Genomic DNA, 20,744 nt, shown 5'->3' with positions numbered 1-20,744 from the left:
GTACCAAAATACAGGCAGTGGGGGAATACACTGTCTACAGAATCTAGCTTTCCCACATATGACATAAATGTTGTCACCAGGGCCAACATCATACAGGTAGCAGACTAACCGGGGCATTTGGTACTTTGGCTCCCGTTGGATGCTCAGTAGAGCTGTGTTTGTCCTCCAGGACATCTGTAAGGAAAGGTAAAAGCTGGTGCCTAAAGTTACCAGAAAGCTAAATTAACTATATGGAGAATAAATGTTTCAGCTGATCTTAACTATGAGAGCCATTTTCTCATAGTTAAATGGGTTCTAAGAATATATTTTAAATCTATAATGGTAAAATCATTATAAGTCCTCGATATTTTATTCAATTTTGCTTTTTCATACTTGACAACTTTCGCTTTCCTGTTATGACTTCTTTATGCATCTTTTTTTGTTCTCTTGTTTGTTTTATTCTTTTTCTCACGTTTAGAAGGTAAGCTCTCTCTTGCCATCTAGTTTCATTTTTGCTTAAAAAGACAAAAAAAGCATGTCTGTGAGGTTTTCTCGTGCTGTGTGCCATGCCTTACTCTGTGTGCTGGTGTGTAACACTGTCCTCAAATATGCGTCAGAATGTGATTTAATATGGGACCCTGGGCTCTGCTGGACAGTTTGTTTGAGTCTGCCTCATATTGAGCAACTTCTCTGGGGAAAGCTAAAGGAAAGACATTACCATGGGCTGTCAAGCTTTTTGTATTTGATAGGTGTTTTCATCTCTTTGAGCATGCTCCCGAGATCTTTTTTGGTCTTGTCTTTCTCACTGATTTCATTTGAGAGACAGTTTTCACACATAGCTAGGTGACCCCAGACCTACCTGTGGACCCTACTCTTGGGAAGGGAGACTGCCAGCTGATGTTGTCTCCGTATTTACCTCCTTCACCAGTCTTCTTTGCAGGTTCTGAAATTTTGCTTTTGGAGATGCAACAATGAGGCTTCAAGCCATAATGAAACTGGATGAGCTAGAGAGCTTAGATAAGGTACCTGTCCTCCAGAATAATCCTACCCTTCAAAATCAAAAGGATAAAAAGAAGTAAAGTGTATCTAAAGATTTTCCTAACTTCAGTCCCTGGCTTACTGCATGTTCTGTTATCTAAACTGTGAATCAGTCATAGCTCTCCATGACCTCATGCCCCCCTAATGTAATCTCTTTCCTATTCTCTTTCCTTTGCTTCTAGCAGATGAGAAAGTAATAAGGAGGAATAGGCATTTAAACTTTATGTTTTTCTATTTTCAGAAGGGAAAAGTCTTCTATCTTTTAGTGAATAAATGTTACTGAGCTTTGTTTTGTGTACATGCTATCAAGAGCTTCTTCTTTAGGCTGGGCATGGTGGCTCACGCCTGTAATCCTAGTACTCTGGAAGGCTGAGGCATGTGGATTGCCTAAATTCAGGAGTTTGAGACCAGCCTGAGTACCCTGTCTCTAAAAATAAGCTGGGCAGGGCAGCGCCTGTGGCTCAGTGAGCAGGGCGCTAGCCCCATATACCGATGGTGGTGGGTTCAAACCCAGCCCTGGCCAAACTGCAACAACAACAACAAAAAAATGCCGGGCCTTGTGGCAGGCACCTGTAGTCCCAGCTACTGGGGAGGCTGAGGCAAGAGAATCACCTAAACCCAGGAGTTGGAGGTTGCTGTGAGCTGTGATGATATGGCACTCTCCCAAGGGTGATAAAGTGAGACTCTGTTTCTAAAAAAAAAAAAATAAGCTGGGCGTTGTGGTGGGTTCCTGTAATCCCAGCTACTCGGGATGCTGAGGCAAGAGGATCACTTAAGCCCAAGAGTTTGAGGTTGCTGTGAGCTATGATGCCACAGTACTCTACCAAGGGTGACAAAATAAGACTCTGTCTCAAAAAAAAAAAAAAGGAAAGAGAGAAAAATAAGAGCTGCTTTTATTTTAAAAATGCGGTCAATTGAGATTTTCAGGACTAGGATTAGGCAGTTAGGGAGAGGGGTATACAAGGAAATAGACCTGGTCCTCACAGTGTGCATTCTTGTAGATATTCCAGTCTTATGCTCCTCTGGGAAGAAATTAGTGTGTTAGGATGCTGTAACACTCAAATAAAAGAAAGTAAAATACATTTGTTTAGCTTAAACAAACTCAAGTACATAATGACATCAGCATAAACAAAGGATGTTCATTTTTTTAACTTAGTTTTGCTTTTGTTATGTATTTACCTGGTTCCAATAGCAAAATGCTATAAAAAGATGTATAAACTTAGTTTTGCTTTTGTTATGTATTTACCTGGTTCCAATAGCAAAATGCTATAAAAAGATGTATATAACAGGTCTTCCTCCCAATCCCATTCCCATCCACCCTACCTCTCCTCACTCTCAAGAGTCGTTTTTATTAGTTACAAAAATATTCAGGAAAAATATTTGATTCTGAAAATGGAAATTGGTAATAAGAATTTTGGCTATTTTTCAGTTTTAAAGCATTTTGCATCCTTCACTGCTCAGCTGTAAGCAGTGACTTAATCGGACCTTGTGTCTGCCTGTGACTACCAGGTTCCCATTTTGTTGAATGCCTAGTGTCTTCACCTCTGCTTGCCCCTACCAATAAATAATTAACTTTGTCTTACCATACTTGTTTCATGCTTCCCCACTGGTGCAGTATTCTTCTGGAAAGTGATGGTTCCGCTAGAAAAGTGGGGGAAGAAAGTAAATGGAAAAAAATTCTTGGTAAAAGTGCGTCTTGCCTAATCAGTTAAGATTTTAAAGAGGCAATGCAATAGCTAATTATTTTACCTTTTATAGCTACATTCAAATTGCAGATTTACAAGTTCAAAAAGTATCTTTGACTTTAAACAATTCATTTATTTTGAAAGTAAAAATTGACACTTTTTAAAATCAGTGATCATTAAAAATCGTTAGCATTTTTCCTTGGAATATAGTATGAATCAAAATAATTTGAGTTAAGCATAATTCTACCCTTTGTAAATTTAGTGCTCTACACTTTTTTTTTGGTATTTATATTACTTGTATTTTGATGCATGCTGAGAATTAAGTGGAAGAGAAAGGAAATTAAAAACATTTCACTGCTGTGCTCGCTTCGGCAGCACATATACTAAAATTGGAACGATACAGAGAAGATTAGCATGGCCCCTGCGCAAGGATGACACGCAAATTCGTGAAGCGTTCCATATTTAAAAAAAACAAAAAAAAAACATTTCACTGCTAAGATTTTTTTGGACCCTGTATAGGTACTCTTGTGGCTTTGTACCTGAGTCATTAGAAATTAGTGTTCAGAATTAGTTCCTGTAGTGAGTCTCCTCCCACTGTGGTCCCAAGCTGGCGGTGACTGACTCAGATGTCTTGCACAGAAGGAAGGAAACATTGGTTAGAATATACAGTTTGTATAATACTAGCCCTTACTGCAGACCATTGGGATTTAAGGGCTGATTTTTTATTTTTTTTTCAAATAAGGTTATATGTGAGCTTTTCATGAGTAAGCGTTATAGTGTTTCATTTTGGCACTAGTAGAATGATTTATCACTAGGAGTTTGAGATAAATAGTTTAGGCATTACTTTACCCCTTCCACCACCAACCCCCAATAAAGAGGAAAATCCTCAAATGTTAAAGAAATTGACATTCCTTTTCTGATCTAAGTTCTTTTGGTTGCAGATCTGATTGTCCATTCTTGGGTAGCACCCAGATTTTTAGAGCTGGGAAGATATTCTTAGAAATAGAGAGAAGGTAATTTGCCTGAAGTCTCAGGACTAGATAACTTTTTGACAGGGATGAGGGACTGGGGAGGCTAGGGGGAGAGACAGGATTATACTCTGTTGTCTGGGCTAGAGTGCAGTGGCATCATCATAGTCCACAGCAACCTCTAACTTCTAGGCTCAAACAATTCTCCTGCCTCAGCCTCTCAAGTAGCTGGGCCGACAGGCTTATGCCACTATACCTGGCTACATTTTCTGTTTTGTTTTTTTTTTGTAGAGACAAGTTCTCACCTCATTCAGTCTGGTCTCAAACTCCTGGCCTCAAGCAATCCTCCCACCTCAGCCTCTCAAAGTGCTAGGATTACACACTTGAGCCACTGTACCTAGCAGGACTATATAATTTTCTCTCCTTGTTTAAATGTACTTTGTAAGATTTTGTTCTACTGCCCAATCGATTTTTTCTAGAAACATCTCTGTTTAAAACATTGCTTTGAGGGTGAAAGTGTAGTCAGAAACGGGATGGAGTGGGAAAGGTTGTGTTAGTGGAAGGAAGTATGTTGGGCAGCAATGGAGAGGGGTCTTTATTTTCCATATTTAAAATTTTCAAGAGTCCGAGATTGCTGGACTTCAGTGTTCTCACTGCAATTACTTTTGATTATTCATTGGAGGAGCTCATTATTATTCACAGGTGTTCTTGAGGCCTAAATCTATATTAAATTTTAGGAGTGTTTCAGTTTCTGGGAAAGGCCCTGTGTTTTTTTTTTTTCAGTTAAAACTTGAACTCATATGAGTTTTGTGGTAAAAAGGACTATAGAGGGAGGGAACCAGAGATCCCTGCCAACTGTCCCCAGAGCTGCATGACTAGATCTCATCCTTTTATTCTCACTCTTTTTTTTTTTTTTGAGACAGAGTCTCACTATGTTGCCCTCGGTAGAGTGCCGTGGTGTCACAACTCACAGCAGCCTCAAACTCTTGGTCTTAAGAAATTCTCTTGCTTCAGCCTCCCAAGTAGCTGGGACCACAGGCGCCCACCACAACGCCCAGCGATTTTTTGGTTGTAGTTGTCATTGTTGTTTGGCAGGCCTCGTCTGGATTCAAACCCACCATCTCTGGTGTATGAGGCTGGCGCCCTACCCGCTGAGCTACAGGCGCCGAGCCTAGACTCACTCTTAAAAAAAAATAATGAAACCCCAACAGGTAGAGGGTGCGGGTCACAGTGTGTGACATACCTTTTTCTTTTGGGTGGGACACTATTATTAGAGGAACTTTAGCAAATGCAAGCAGTGTAACCTGGCTCTTTGTGCCCTCCATGATTCCCCAACAATAATAATAATAAAAGAAAACCCAACAGGTAAAAGGTTGATGGAGACTTTTCTCTTTCCCAAATTTGAGTTTTTATGAAGAAGAGTACTCAAATGAAGGCACAGTTTTTTCTCCTCCATTTCATACCCAGATTGTATTGTGGGTACTTACAGATTTAGATGGCAAGGTTTAGCAACATACTTTGTGGCACATAGTATGGTTAACTGTAGGGTTATGGTTATTTCCGCCCTTTATAAATATATCTTCAAATTGACTTGTAGTCCTGGTTTTCCAGCGGACTTGTTTATATTACATCTGATGTTTGTGTACTTCTTATGTTGCTTTGACAGAATTCTGTCGATTCTCTCATGAATACTGCCCTTCAAAAGAAATAGATCTGAGATTCTTAGGAGACCAAAAGACTTGTACCCATAGATATTTTGTTTTAAATAGTTATGACTTTGAAATATATTTCAATTCTGCTGTGTTCCAGAAAGTATTTAAGACCGCCTTTTCAGTTACCGTTTAAATCTCTGAAATTGTCTAAAATTCATGCTATTAAAAACTTAAGTAACTAATTGAAATTCCTAGTTTTAAAATGTAGCTTCACTCTAAATCAGTCATTAATTCCTTTTAGGAGGTAACAAGCATCTCTTAATTTTAACTTCTCAATGTGGTTACATCTGTCACTCGGGAGTAAATTATTCACTTCCTGAGAATCAGATTCTTTCCTTGCAGTGCAGGGCCATGTGAGCTTTATTAGGGAAAAAAAAAAGATACGATTTTTAAGGATGCTGAATAGAGCAAAATTAGTTCCATAGTACAAAACATTTGGGGGAATTTGAGGATTATGAATTTGATTTCTAGAGCTTATTTTCTCTGTAGTACCCTAAGTCAAAATTGACAAGGCAAGCTCGGCGCCTGTGGCTCAAGTGGCTAAGGCGCCAGCCATGTACACCTGAGCTAACGGGTTCAAATCCAGCCCGGGACTACCACATAACAATGACGGCTATAGCCAAAAATAGCTGGGCGTTGTGGCAGGCGCCTGTAGTCCCAGCTACTCGGGAAGCAGAAGCAGGAGAATCACTGGAGCCCAGGAGTTGGAGGTTGCTGTGAGCTGTAATGCCATGGCACTCTACCCAGGGTGACAGCTTGAGGCTCTGTCTCAAAAAAAAAAAAAAAAAAAAAATTGACAAGGCAGAGATTTGCTGAAGGTTGGTAGAATATGGCAATTTTCTTTAATAAAAGAAAAAAATTCTTGAGTTTTATTTGATATAAAATAATGAGGTTTGGAGTTAACAAACCAGAGCTCTAATTAAGTTTCTAGGAGTGAATCCTTGTATCTTAATTTGTAATATTAAATTACATTTAAATCTGAGATTCAATAACGCAATGAGGAGAAAAGAGGCAAAAACAGAACCTAACTTGCAAGAAATACATATTTAATTAAATGCATATAATTAAAGTTAGTTTCCTAACTGGTAGCCTTTAATGCTAGAGTAGACAAAAATTTCTGACCTTTGTTTCCCTTTCGATTAGATTTTTGAAATGCAATAAGTATCTATTGAGTTTCTTATTGGAAGTAAAACTGTTTTTTGGGGCGGCGCCTATGGCTTAGTCGGTAGGGCGCCAGCCCCATATACCCATGGTGGTGGGTTCAAACCAAACTTGCAACAAAAAATAGCCAGGCGTTGTGGTGGGCACCTGTAGTCACAGCTACTCAGGAGGCTGAGCCAAGAGAATTGCCTAAGCCCAAGAGCTGGAGGTTGCTGTGAACTGTGACACTACAAAACTCTACTGAGGGTGACAAAGTGAGACTCTGTCTCTAAAAAAAAAAAAGAAAACAAAGAACTGTGTTATGAAAATGGTTATTAACAGGCTTTAAATTAAGTGTTTTTACATTGACATAATTCTCTAGGGTGACATAATTCTCACAGAGAGGCAGAGGAGAAGGGGTTCACAGGTTGGGGTTGAGAGCACAGAGGGGCAGAGAAAAAGAGGGTTCACAGGATGGGGGTACAGAGGAGAAAGGAGGTTCACAGGATGGGGGGATATATACTTCCTTAATAAGAGTTAACATATTTGCTCTTTAAAAAAAAATTTTGTACCTAGACAACTTGTGCTGTACCCTATTTGTTTTAGATCCTGAAAACTATCCACTCGGAGGTTAGGAGTGTTGCCTCTAAAACTCTTTTAAAAAGATATTGATTTGAGCCTTGCTCATTTAGAATTAAGCTAAAGTTGACCTTTGCTCTACTTTTGAAGGCAAGGTTTGCTGTACAAATTAATGTAAAACATGGTAGAAGAGGGAAGCAGGTATTTAAACCATTTGAAAATCAAAGCACTTTAAAAATGCCGTTTATCTACTTGAGCTAATTGTAAGTGGATTTTGAAATAGATCTTCTTATAACTTTGCCTTTTATTAATAGCTATCATAATTACTTAAAACTTGATAATACAGTATTTTCATTTTTCAGTATTTCTTTTTTGTTGTTGTGGCTGAGAATTTGCTACTTAGAAGCTTATGGAGCCGCGGTTACAGCAGGAAAATTATCTGTATCTGTTTAGATGGGGGAAGATAAGAAGGAGTCCTATCATTTGAATAGGTACTTTGGAAAAGCCAGTGTCAGGCAGGTGACCTTATGTCTAACTGTGAACGCTGCCAGTGCTAGCTAGGGCTGGGTCTTGTTAAATTGGAAGTGAGGGAGGCTCTTGGTGCCCCCGTGTGGAAAAGTGGGGATATCACACCTTCAAGACCCCAGTTTTGCAGGATTGGGAACTGAAGGAAGTTAGGGTCTAGGACATTGTATAGAATTTTAGGAGTTAACTGTAGGGCAGCGCCTGTGGCTCAAAGTAGTAGGGCGCCAGCCCCATATGCCGGAGGTGGCGGGTTCACACCCAGCCCTGGCCAAAAAATGTAAAAAAAAAAAAAGAAGTTAACTGTACATTGTAGGATTAACTCTGTAAGAGTTAGTTCCTTCCAGTATAAAGGAGGTAGACAGTCTTTTAAGATATAAAATAGATGGCTTAAGAGATGGCCAGTCTGTCAATTTAGAGCATGAGTATTTGTTATAACTCTTCTCTGCAGTTTTTTGTCTTTTAAAAAATGTATTAAATCCTGGTTTGTAAACAATGAATTGAGACACTTTTATGTTCTCCTGTCTCTTCTTCCTGGTAGGGATAGTAAGAGATCTAAGGATAAGGAGAAGTAGGGAAGGCCAGAAAAATACTTTTTTATTATATTACATATAGTGGTTTATTTGAAAAATTAAACTTAAATTGCTAGATTAACATTTTTAGTTTTTCTCAACCAGTAATTCCAAGTTTTTCAGATTAATTAAATATAGTGAAATATCATCTACTGTGTATATTGCAAAACAAGATGTAAAAGGACTGTGATTTTTGTTGCACCACATACTAATGAAGCTTCCCTGAACTGGGGAGGGCTTTGGCAAGGCTGCAGTAGATGAATGTTGACTGGTGGAAAGGCTGGTAATGAGGTATGTGACAGCAGGGCTTTTTCCTGCCGAAGACATTAAACACCTTCTGGTTTGGGCAGTTTTACAGTCTTGGCAGTAGGGACCCCAGGAAACAGAGTAGAATTAACTGAAAATTTGCATGCAAGATGCTGCATTTGTACAAAAATAAGAATTGTGGTGTGGTGACAATATCTAAAGGCTGTTGGAGGACTGACTACTTTAGCTACTGTATGTTAACGCAATAACTTATTCTCTGTCTTACTGTGGTACCTCAGCTTTTTCAAAGAAAATAATTATAGGATTTCTCTTCAAAAGGACACTGAAGCCATGAAGAGAGCACTGGCCTCCATAGACTCCAAACTAAACCAGGCCAAAGGATGGCTCCGTGATCCCAATGCCTCCCCAGGTAACTCTCTAACTCTGCTTTTCTGACAGATACCTTAAGCTCAAAACAAGCTAATGGAAGGATGAAAAGGAGGGAGGGAGAGAGGGAGGGAGGCAGGGAGGGAGGGAGGAAGGAAGGAAGGAAAGAAAGAAAGGGAGGGAAAGAATGCTTCCATGATCTTATAATCCTGAGATAACTACCATAACATTTTAGGGACACTTCATTCTCTGATAGTTTTGACTAATTGAAGCAATACTGGGCCTGAAAAAGAATGATGGGCCCAGCCTGAGCCAGAGCAAGATCCCATGTCTACGAAAAATAGAAAGAGTAGCTGGGCATTGTGGTGAATACCTGCAGACCCAGCTACTTGGGGGGCTGCAGCAGGAGGATCACTTGAGCCCAGGAGTTTGAGTTTATAGTGACCTATGATGATGCCCTTGCACTCTACCTGGGGTGACAGAACAAGACTCTGTCTTAAAAACAAAGACAAATGAAGAGCATAGACTATATCAGCTCTCATCATGAAGGAATAAAACAAGATGAATGGGCATTCTTTGTAAAAGGTTTACCCCTTCCCTAAATCACAAAGGTAATTATCTTGAATAAAAGCTCTTCTTCTAGGGCGGCGCCTGTGGCTCAGCGGGTAGGGCTCTGGACCCATATGCCGAGGGTGGCGGGTTCAAACCCGGCCCTGGCCAAACTGCAACAAAAAAATAGCCGGGTGTTGTGGTGGGCGCCTGTGGTCCCAGCTACTCGGGAGGCTGAGGCAGGAGAATCGCCTGAGCCCTGGAGTTGGAGGTTGCTGTGAGCTGTGTGACACCATGGCACTCTACCAAGGGCAATAAGGTGAGACTCTGTCTCTACAAAAAAAAAAAAAAAGCTCTTCTTCTAGTTCTCATTGAGCAGACTTCCATTTACGTCAACAAAGCAATTAAGAAGATTAAATGGTGATGCCAATAAGAATTGAAAAAAGTTGACTATATAAGACCCAAATAGATTATTGAGCTAGGCTTTATGGATTTTCTAATCTAATATTTATTCTGTTTTAGATTAATATTTGAATGAATGTAAAAAGCCTAATGGAGGTTGGAGGTGCTAAGTATTATTAAATAGTTAGATCCTATTTTCATCATCAATATTCTTACCACAAGCTACTTAGTATCTCCAAATAGATAATGGTTGTAAGCATCGTTGTAAGCATCATCTGTGGTTGAAACCTCACCCTGTGGTTGTAAGGGCACTGCTGGCTGTTAGCTATCAGATATATTGTCTTCTATTCACTTGTCTTATTGTTTAAAATCATCCATTCCTTCTTGAATGAAATGACTTGTAAAGGATCTTCTCTAAATAATTAATGTGTCAACAATATAGATATTGAATATCTCTATTTTAGGGGATGTTGGTGAGCAGGCCATCAGACAGATCTTAGACGAAGCTGGAAAAGTTGGTGAACTCTGTGCAGGTAAAGAACGCAGGGAGATTCTAGGAACCTGCAAAATGCTGGGGCAGATGACTGATCAAGTGGCTGACCTCCGTGCCAGGTAAGGTCCCCCCACCCTAACGGAGCAATAGTGGAGAAACTCTTTCCAAACAGGATGTTTCAGAAAGCAAGAATCTGCTGATTTTACTGGGTATCTTGAGCTAATAGGTAAACACAGATATAGTCTGTTAATTCTTTTGAGGTTGAGGTGAACTTTCCTTTTGATGAATGAACTTTTGAAATTTATAAATACCTAATAATAAAGTTGCAACTTATTCTGTAATTGAAATTAAAATATGAATCTATTTTTTTAGTTTCTAGCCATAGGCTTATGAAAAGTAAGGGTCCAATCCTTGCTTGAGTAGATTGTTTTATGAAGAATAAATAAAGAAACAGAATGAAACATTGGGATTGTTTCACATGTCATTTTATTTATATATTTATTTATTTACTTATTTAGACAAAGTCTCATTATGTCACCGTTGGTAGAGTGCTGTGCCATTGCAGCTCGCAGCAACCTCCAACTCTTGGACTTAAGCGATTCTCTTGCCTCAGTTTCCCAAGTAGCTGGGACCATAGGCACTGCCACAACTCCCGGCTATTTTTGTTTGTTGTTGTAATTGTCATTGTTGTTTGGCAGGCCTGGGCCGTTCAAACCCGTAAGCCCCCGTGTATGTGGCCAGCACCCTAGCTACTGATCTACAGGCACCGAGCCTTCACACGTCATTTTAAAAATCAATTATATAGGTTATCCTCTAAATTGGTAATTTCTGGGAGTTTTTGTGTGTGTTTGTGTTGTCAACCTAAAAGGAAGAGAGTGAAGCACAAAATGTGATTCAAAGTGTTTACTTGAGGCTGGATGCAGTGGCTTAGGCCTGTAAACCTAGCACTTTGGGAGACCAAGGTAGGAGGATCACTTGAAGCTAGAAATTCGAAACCAGCCTAGACAATATAGTGAGATACTTTCTCTACAAAAAACAAAAAAAATTAGCTGAGCATGCTGGCACACACCCGTAAACACTTCATTCTCTGATAGTTTTGACTAATTGAAGCAATACTGGGTGTGAACATAATGAAGGGCCCAACCTGAGTCAGAGCAAGATCCCACGTCTACCAAAAGTAGAAGGAGTAGCTGGGCATTGTGGTGCACACCTGTAGTCCCAGCTGCTTGGGGGGCTGAGGTGGGAGCATTGCTTGAGCCTAGGAGTTTGAGATTGGTTGCAGTGAGCTATGATCATGCCACTGCACTCTAACTTGGGCAACAGAGCAAGATCCAATTTTTTTTTTTTTTTTTGCAAGATCCTATTAAATTAAAAAGAGTTTACTCGAGGCAAAGAAAGGACAGCTGCTTAGAAGGCTCAGACCCCAGTAGCTTTGGTTATGATCTCTATTTGACCTTTGTTACAAGCAGACTTTTAAAGGCAAAAAAGGGGGAGCAGAGAGTGGGGTGAAGCCAAGCTTTTTGTCAAGAATTCTCACTGGTTTATAGAAATAACATTAATTGATGATTGGCCGTACATTGCTAAGCTATAGAATGTCCAGTGCAGCATTGTTAGGTTAATGGACAGTGACTTGTAGCCAATGTAAGCAATTTCAAGAGATGAATACATAGCCCGAAGTGGAGAATAGGACATGATTGTCATCTCATTTTAATTCTCTCTGAGCCTGATAATTTAAAAGGACTTGTATTCCTCATGTAAAAGTTGTTTTCTTGCCAGGTATGGTGGCTCACACCTATAATCCTAGCACTCTGGGAGGCTTAGGCAGGTGGATTGGCTGAGCTCAGGAGTTGGAGACCAGTCTGAGCAAGAACTAAACTCTCTAAAAAATAGCCGGGCTTTGGCGGTGCCTATGGCTCAGTGAGCAGGGCGCCGGCCCCGTATGTAGAGGGTGGCGGGTTCAAACCCAGCCCCCGCCAAACTGCAACAAAAAAATAGCCGGGTGTTGTGGCGGGCGCCTGTAAGTCCCAGCTGCTTGGGAGGCCGAAGCAAGAGAATGGCGTAAGCCCAAGAGTTAGAGGTTGCTGTGAGCTGTGTGAAGTCATGGCACTCTACCCAAGGGCAGTACAGTGAGACTCTGTCTCTACAAAAAAAAAAAAAAATAGCCGGGCTTTGTGGCGGGCGCCTGTAGTCCCAGCTACTTGGGAGGCTGAGGCAAGAGAATCACTTAAGCCCAAGTGTTTGAGGTTGCTGCTAGCTGTGATGCCACGGCAGTCAACTGAGGGCAACAAAGTGAGAGCCTGTCTCAATCAATCAATCAATAAAAGTTGTTTTCTTTTCACACTAATTTTGTCATTATTTATTTGATTTCATAATTTACTTTCCTTTTACCTTTAAGTCTTGACTTTTAGAAATTCTCCACCCATAAACTATATATACATAGTTGCTATTAAAAAAACACAGTATAATATAAATTTGTGTAGAATTCATACGTAGAGTTAATGAAAAAGAACCTCTCTTCTTTTTTTTTTTTTTCCTTTTTCTGAGACAGAGTCTAGCACTGTTGCCTGGTGTAGAATACAGTGGTTCATCATAGCTGACTGCAACCTCAAATACGTAGTTGCTATTAAAAAAACACAGTATAATATAAATTTGTGTAGAATTCATACATAGAGTTAATGAAAAAGAACCTCTCTTTTTTTTTTTTTCCTTTTTCTGAGACAGAGTCTAGCACTGTTGCCTGGCGTAGAATACAGTGGTTCATCATAGCTGACTGCAACCTCAAATTTCTGGGCTCAAGTGGTCCTCCTGCCTCAGCCTCCCCAGTAGCTGAGACTACGGGGCACACCACCAGGCCTGGCTTATTTTTCTGTTTTTAGTAGAGATGGTGGTATCTCACTCTTGCTTAGGCTGGTCTTGAACAAAGCAAGTTGCAGCCTCCCAGAGTGCTAGGATTAAAGATCCTCATTTTATTGAGGTATAATGTGGTATAGGCATTAGGAAAATTGAAGTGTGAGAACACAGTAGCACAGACAATTTTGCTTTGAGACTGTCTTGAAACATCTTGAGATGATTGAGATACGTAGGATCTCCACACAAACGGTGCTCAGAAGCACTCCTCTGCATGTTGTGCACCATTATGCCATGTCTCAAAGTATTAATGCAATAGACTTAAGAATACAGATCTTGGCTGGGTGCCCCGTAGCTCTGTAGTTAGGGTGCCAGATATATGCACCAGGACTGGTGGGTTTGAACCTGCCCCAGGCCTGCTAAACAAACAAACAAACAAAAAAATAGCTGGTTGTTGTGGCAGGCTCCTTAGTCCCAGCTACTTGGGAGGCTGAGGCAAGAGTATCACTTGAGCCCAAGAGTTTGAGGATGCTGTGAGCTGTGATGCCAGGGTACTCTACAGAGGGGCATAAAGTGAGATTCTGTCTCAATTAAAAAAAAAACAAAAAAAAGAGGGCGGTACCTGTGGCTTAGTGAGTAGGGTGCTGGCCCCACATGCCGAGGGTGGCGGGTTCGAACCAAGCCCTGGCTGAACTGCAATAAAAAAAAATAGCCGGGTGTTGTGGCAGGCGCCTGTAGTCCCAGCTACTTGGGAGGCTGAGGCAAGAGAATAGCCTAAGCCCAGGAACTGGAGGTTGCTGTGAGCTGTGTGACGCCATGGCACTCTACCGAAGGCGATAAAGTGAGACTCTGTCTCTACAAAAAAAAAAGAAAAAAAAAAAAAGAATACAGATCTTAAAGGAATGGTTCTTTACCTTTGTAGAGACCAAAATCATATTTATAATCTGTTGAAAGCATTCATCTTTACCTGAAAAGATGCATGTAAACACGCCCATCCAGTATTATGTGTAATTTCCAGAGCTTCATGGAGCACTGTTGCCCTGGGAGTTCCAGAGGTTTCACAGTGAGTCTCTATCTTGAAGAGAAGAAACAGCTCAAATAAATGTGATCTTTTTGAGCTTGGTGAATCTTGCCTTCTGCTGAGAAGCAAACCCCCCTGCCATGAGCATGACAAGAACTTTGTAGAAAGGACAAAAAGTAGTTTTGTTCTCATTCGGAAAAATGCCAGTGCAGTTTGACAAGACTCTTTGGCTCTTCTGGTTTTTCACTTTTTGTGCCTTTTGTCTGTAGCCCTTTCACAGTGTGGTAGACAGTTTTCACTTGCAATTCTCAAATACAAAGTTTTATGTGTTTAGAAGGAGATGAATATGAGGAAGAGAATGAGGTAGTTATTATATGTGACCAACCATTAATCTAGAAAGAGAAAAGGCTTGGATCAGTGATGAGTAGGCTATGGGCCTGCTTCACAGTGGAGTATCCTTTCGTGATGAGAGATTGGAAAGCTCTCTCTCTCTGTTACCCTTCTTAAATATACTCAGCTATTTAACATTTTAATGGCTGAAATGGAGTAACAGTTTCTTTTTTTTTTTTTTATTTTCACATATACATGTGTTCTAATAGGCTTCCACTTTTTGCCTTCACAAAATTAAAAAGGCTTAAACTTTAACAACAATATCAGTGTTTAAGATAGGGACCAGAAACAAAAAACCTTGCAAAAAACGAACGAAAACAAATACTTTCAGAAAAGAAATCAGACGATTGCTGCAACAAAGTGTTAAGCAAGAATAATAATAGTATTGCAAAGAAAGTAACATTCACGGCAGCGCCTGTGGCTCACTCGGTCGGTCGGCGCCTGTGGCTCAGTCGGTAAGGCGCTGGCCCCATATACCCAGGGTGGTGGGTTCAAACCTGGTCCCAGCCAAACTGCAACCAAAAAATAGCCGGGCGTTGTGGCGGGTGCCTGTAGTCCCAGCTACTTGGGAGGCTGAGGCAAGAGAATCGCTTAAGCCCAGGAGTTGGAGGTTGCTGTGAGCTGTGTGTGGCCATGGCACTCTACCGAGGGCCATAAAGTGAGACTCTGTCTCTACAAAAAAAAAGAAAGTAACATTCACATTGTCAAATAAGAATATGTCTATTATAGAATGCTTTGACTTTGAGGTTCAGTATGGAGTCATCAAATAACTATTTCTTATTATTTTTTCCCAAAGTATCAAAGAATAGACATCTAATATTTATAAATAAAGATAAAAGACAATTTCAAAAAATAGATAATGCAGAATCTTATAGACAATAGAAACAGAAGAAATACTTCAAAATCATTTTACTTAATCTGGATACGCCTGATATTAAAATTAGAAAAAATATATTATTATAAAGGGGAAATTACAAACATAATTCACAAGTAACAGTTTCTTCATTGATGTTTTTCTGTTCAGCCACGTAGGGTTTTTAGGTTGTAAGTATATATTTTTCCCCACATGGGACTCAATAAACTTTTTTATTTTGAATGAATAAAATTTGTAGCCTATAAATATTTTTACTTTTTCATAGTTGGACTCTTGTACTGAAAAGATCCCTGGTCATGAATTTTTAAATTAAATCACAAGGAGTAGGTTTCCTGAAAGTCTTCCCTTCGTCTGCCATGTAAAAAAGAAAGGCTTCAAGTCCAAGTATAAGGTGTATATATACCTTTTATATACCTGGCAATAAATGTACTGAGTTCATTACATCAAGTATTGATATAGATCAAAAACAGAGATGATTTAAGGAAAGGATAGATAAATGGACAACAGATCAATACTCTGTATTAGCAATAGAAACAAAGACATTTTGGAGTTTATCCTAAAATTTGAAGCTCAGATTAGGATGATCAACCGTGCTATTCTACCAAATGATAATTTGTCACTCCTATCATTGAATTTACTGGGCTGGGTGAATAAAAAAATCTGAGTTTCAGCTGAGCACTGTGGCTCATGCCTGTAATCCTAGCATTCTTGGGAGGCTGAGGTGGGTGGATTGCCTGAACTCAGGAGTTGGAGACCAGCCTGAGCAAGAGGTAGACCCCATCTCTACTAAAAATAGAAAAATTAGCCAGACGTGGCTCGGCGCCCGTAGCTCAGTGGTTAGAGCTCCGGCCACATACACCGGGGCTTGTGGGTTTGAACCTGGCCTGGGCCTGCTAAACAATGACAACTGCAACAAAAAATAGCCAGGCATTGGGGCGGGTGCCTGTAGTCCCTTAGGAGCTGAGGCAAGAGAATTACTTAAGCCCAAGAGTTTGAGGTTGCTGTGAGCTTGCTGCCATGGCACCAGCACTCTACCGAGAGTGACCTAGTAAGACTCTGTCGCAAAAAAAAAAAAAAAAAATTAGCCAGACATCATGGCGGGTACGTATAGTATCCAGCTACTCAGCAGACTAAGGGAAGAGGATCTCTTGAGCCCAAGAGTTTCAGGTTGCTGTGAGCTGTTACAGAACGACAAAGTAAGACTGTCTCAAAAAAAGAAAACAAATCTGACTTTGTATAATAATGCCAAATCTTTATGACGTAGAAAGTTGCTTGCATAGAGAAAACATGTTTCCACTAACTCTCATCATCTTTAGTAGTAATAGTATACCATTTCTGAGGGAGGAAAATAATGAAATTCGTTTTTTTGGAAATTGATGGCAAACAATGGTTTCTTTTCACCATGTGCTTTTTTCCCCCCCCTCAATACTAATTTTGATATTTATAGGTTGCCTAGAACTAGACGGTAGACATTTAAGATTATCATTAGGTTCATTAAAACTATGTTGATAATTCACTAATAGTAGGTTATATATTTATATTTTATTGCCAAAGTATTTATATATTTTATTGTTTTATTGCCAAAGTGTTTTCAAGTATATTATCTTAATCTGGAAGGCAGTCTGTTAAATAATCAGGGCAAGTGTTTTTACTTCCCTTCAGTGTATGTATTAAAAACCTGAAGTCCAAGGAAGTTAAACATTGGAAATAACACCCTATGAGGACCAAAGTGAGAATTTGAACACAGATCTGCTTGGTCCTGTGTGATATGCTATGCATGCGGCCTTCAGAAACCTTTTCAATGTATACTTGCCCTTAAATAAGACAATTTAATGTCCTACCGCCCTCCCTCCTTCCCTTTTTTTTAGATAGAGTCTCACTCTGTTGCCCAGGATAGAGTGCCATGGCATTAGCCCAGATCACAGCAATCTAAAACTTTTGGGTTTAGGTGATCCTTCTGCCTCAGCCTCTTGAATAGCTGGGACTACAGGTACCTGCCACAATGCCTGGCTATTTTTTTTTCTATTTTTAGTAGAGATAGGGTCTTGCTATTGCTCAGGCTGATCTTGAACTCCCGAGCTCCAGGGATCTTCCTGCCTCTGCCTCCCAGAGTGCTGGGATTAAAGGTGTGAGCCACCACCCAGGCTACTTACTTCTAAAGCACATCTTACTATGGTAACAAAGCCCCTGCATAGCAATAAGATCACAAGTACATTTTCCCACTGAAGTTTAGATTTGGTTATGTAATTAACACCAACAGAATATTTTTGCTTGCTCTATCACCCTGTCTAGAGTGTAGTGAGTGCAGTAGTGCAATTGTAGGTTCTTGCCACCCTGAACTCCTGGGCTCAAGTGATCCTCCCACCTCCACTTCCCGAGTAGCTGGGAGTATCAGCACAAGCCCCCATGCTCAGCTAATTTTTTGTAGAGATGGGGGTCTCGCTATGAGGCCTAGGCTAGTCTTAAACTCTTTGCCTGAAGCTGTCCTTCTGCCTTCTAATTCCCAAATTGCTGGGATTATAGGCGTGATCCATTGCACTCCGCTGAGAATAATTATCAAAAATTTGCTGGCCTGGTCTTCAAAGTGGTTGCTTAGTTCCATGAAGCTAATGTGTATTTTTACAAGCAAAAGAGAAAGTAGATGGTATGTGTGTCACGCTTTGTTTTTCTTGCACTATCCTAGATTTACTGGTGAAAAGGAAAAAGACATGGATGTTAACAAAACTAACATGTACTGTGGTGTTAGGAATATTATGTTATTAGGTCTTTGGGAGAGGACATTGACAATATCTGTCTGTTTTGAGCAGAGGACAAGGAACCTCGCCGGTGGCCATGCAGAAAGCCCAGCAGGTGTCTCAGGGCCTGGATGTGCTCACAGCCAAAGTGGAAAATGCAGCCCGTAAGCTAGAAGCCATGACAAACTCAAAGCAGAGCATTGCCAAGAAGATTGATGCTGCTCAGGTAGTGGTGATGATTTTCAGGGGGGCAAGTGGGGGCATAAAAGAGAATGAGAAATGAACATCCATAAATATCCTAATTTGGCTGAATAACACACGTATTTGTTTCTAAGTGATGACTGATTCCCAGCAGTTGCTGATATTAACATCTGCTTTACCACCACAGGTTTAGACTAATGTTTATGTATATTTTCAGATTAAATATCTTAATTTTCAAGACTTTAATTAATTAAAAGCGAGTACCAAGAGAATTCCACTTCCTGATACATGTTACAGAACATTAAAACTATTCCTTGTGGGCGGTGCCTGTGGCTCAAGGAGTAGGGCACCGGTCCCATATGCCGGAGGTGGCAGGTTCAAACCTAGCCCTGGCCAAAAACCACAAAAAAAAAACCCCAAAAAACAAAAAACTATTCCTTGTCTCAGAGTTCACAGAAGGGTTGGTCATAACAATGTTAAAGGGTTAAAGTTTTCTGCTTCTACTACTGTAAGTGATTTTCAAGCATTTCTCAAATGTTAGAGAAACTGAATAACTAACAAGATGTGGTTAATTAGTTAATTTATTTATTTATTTATGTAGAGACAGAGTCTCACTTCATGGCCCTCGGTAGAGTACCGTGGCCTCACACAGCTCACAGCAACCTCCAACTCCTGGGCTTAAGCGATTCTCTTGCCTCAGCCTCCCGAGTAGCTGGGACTACAGGAGCCCGCCACAATGCCCGGCTATTTTTTGGTTGCAGTTTGGCCGGGGCCGGGTTTAAACCCACCACCCTCGGTATATGGGGCCGGCGCCTTACCGACTGAGCCACAGGCGCCGCCCAAGATGTGGTTAATTTAAAGATGAGATAAAGCTTGGGAAGATACTTTGAGATAATCCCTAATGAGGATTAAAAAAATGGATTTTAGAAAGATGAGGGAATGGTTTGATCTTCCCTGAGGTAAGAGCCTCTGTTCAGTGATAAGGACGAGCATTATAAAAATGACTACTGGTCTGCCTTGTGATTACTTTAGAAGTATTTTTGGGGGCCTTGTTATGTTTAATAAAATGTGGTTCACGAGTAGATCATCATGTGCTTCTTCTCTCTCTGTGTGTCTGTGTGTGTGTGTAGAACTGGTTAGCAGATCCAAATGGTGGACCAGAAGGAGAAGAACAGATTCGAGGAGCTTTGGCTGAAGCTCGGAAAATAGCAGAATTATGTGATGATCCTAAAGAAAGAGATGACATTCTACGTTCCCTTGGAGAAATATCTGCTCTGACTTCTAAATTAGCGGATCTACGAAGACAGTATGTATTTAATCCCTTAAATTGCCCTTTAATATGTTTTTCTCTCTCCCCTCCCTCTCCCTTTCTCTCTTTTCTTCCCTAAGAACATACACATTTGAATTCTCTTAGGCTAAATGCATGTATGATTCTCCTCTGCTATATTCTCATTGATTCTGTGTGACATGACTAGGTCAGATACTACTTCTTTTGCGTCTATGATGTAACTGAGGTTTAAATGATTTACTGCTGGTCACTTGATTTTAAATTGATGAATATAGGATGCTTGAACTCCTTTTTTTGCAATAGATTTTTAAATCTCTAAACTAGGACTTTACCTGCTCTATCATGTTTGTGACTTACCTGTTCCACAGACATAGGAGGAAAATAGTTTTTGTGGCTCACTCTGCAGACTCCTGTGTGTGTAGGGCCGGGAAGAGGCATAAGCAGGTACTCTTTTTTCCCCCCAGCAATGTTATTCTATAAGTAGCAGTTATCAAAGATCCTTAAATTATATTTCCTGGGTGATTGTTCCTATAACAACATTCTTACCACAGCCTCTTCTCCTTAGGGTAACTACTTTGATTATATGGAAAAGAAGTATTGCGTTCTTTTTTTTTTTTTTTTTTGTAGAGACAGAGTCTCACTTTATGGCCCTCGGTAGAGTGCTATGGCCTCACACAGCTCACAGCAACCTCCAACTCCTGGGCTTAAGCGATTCTCTTGCCTCAGCCTCCCGAGTAGCTGGGACTACAGGCGCCCGCCACAACACCCAGCTATTTTTTGGTTGCAGTTTGGCCGGGGCTGGGTTTGAACCCGCCACCCTTGGTATATGGGGCTGGCGCCTTACTGACTGAGCCACAGGCGCCACCCGCGTTCTTTTTTGGATAAATATTTTTCCCCCCCTCTCTTTTATTTGAAGACAGAGTCTACTTTGTTGCCCTTAGTAGAGTGCCGTGATGTCGCAGCTCTCAGCAACCTCAAACCCTTAGGCTCAAGTGATCCTCTTGCCTCAGTCTCCCAAGTAGCTGGAACTACAGGTACCCACCATAATGCCCGGCTATTTTTATTGTTGTTGTTAGAGACTAGGTGTCTTGTTGCTCAGACTGATCTTGAATTCCT

At 40.5% G+C, this 20,744-nt stretch overlaps 1 protein-coding gene and 1 non-coding gene across 5 annotated transcripts in view; both read left to right on the top strand.

Annotated features, from left to right (window-relative positions):
- Positions 1 to 20,744, top strand: part of VCL (vinculin) — a 115,464-nt gene that overhangs the window by 66,097 nt on the left and 28,623 nt on the right. For 2 of the 4 annotated variants that reach the window (XM_053586046.1, XM_053586048.1), the window contains exons 7-10: positions 8,778 to 8,871; positions 10,244 to 10,391; positions 18,212 to 18,365; positions 19,471 to 19,646. In XM_053586046.1, the coding sequence (XP_053442021.1) occupies positions 8,778 to 8,871; positions 10,244 to 10,391; positions 18,212 to 18,365; positions 19,471 to 19,646 (572 nt within the window). The remainder of the gene's footprint in view (positions 1 to 8,777; positions 8,872 to 10,243; positions 10,392 to 18,211; positions 18,366 to 19,470; positions 19,647 to 20,744) is intronic. The other 2 variants (XM_053586050.1, XM_053586047.1) reach the window with 1 other exon arrangement.
- On the top strand, positions 3,062 to 3,168 carry LOC128582674 (U6 spliceosomal RNA). Its single transcript, XR_008379121.1, has one exon. It is a non-coding gene; the product is annotated as a U6 spliceosomal RNA (small nuclear RNA).

This window comes from Nycticebus coucang, chromosome 3 (genome assembly GCF_027406575.1).
Source record: "Nycticebus coucang isolate mNycCou1 chromosome 3, mNycCou1.pri, whole genome shotgun sequence".
NCBI classification, from domain to species: Eukaryota; Metazoa; Chordata; class Mammalia; order Primates; family Lorisidae; genus Nycticebus; species Nycticebus coucang.
Note: the sequence above shows the minus strand (reverse complement) of the source record. Positions and strands in the feature narration are given on the sequence as shown.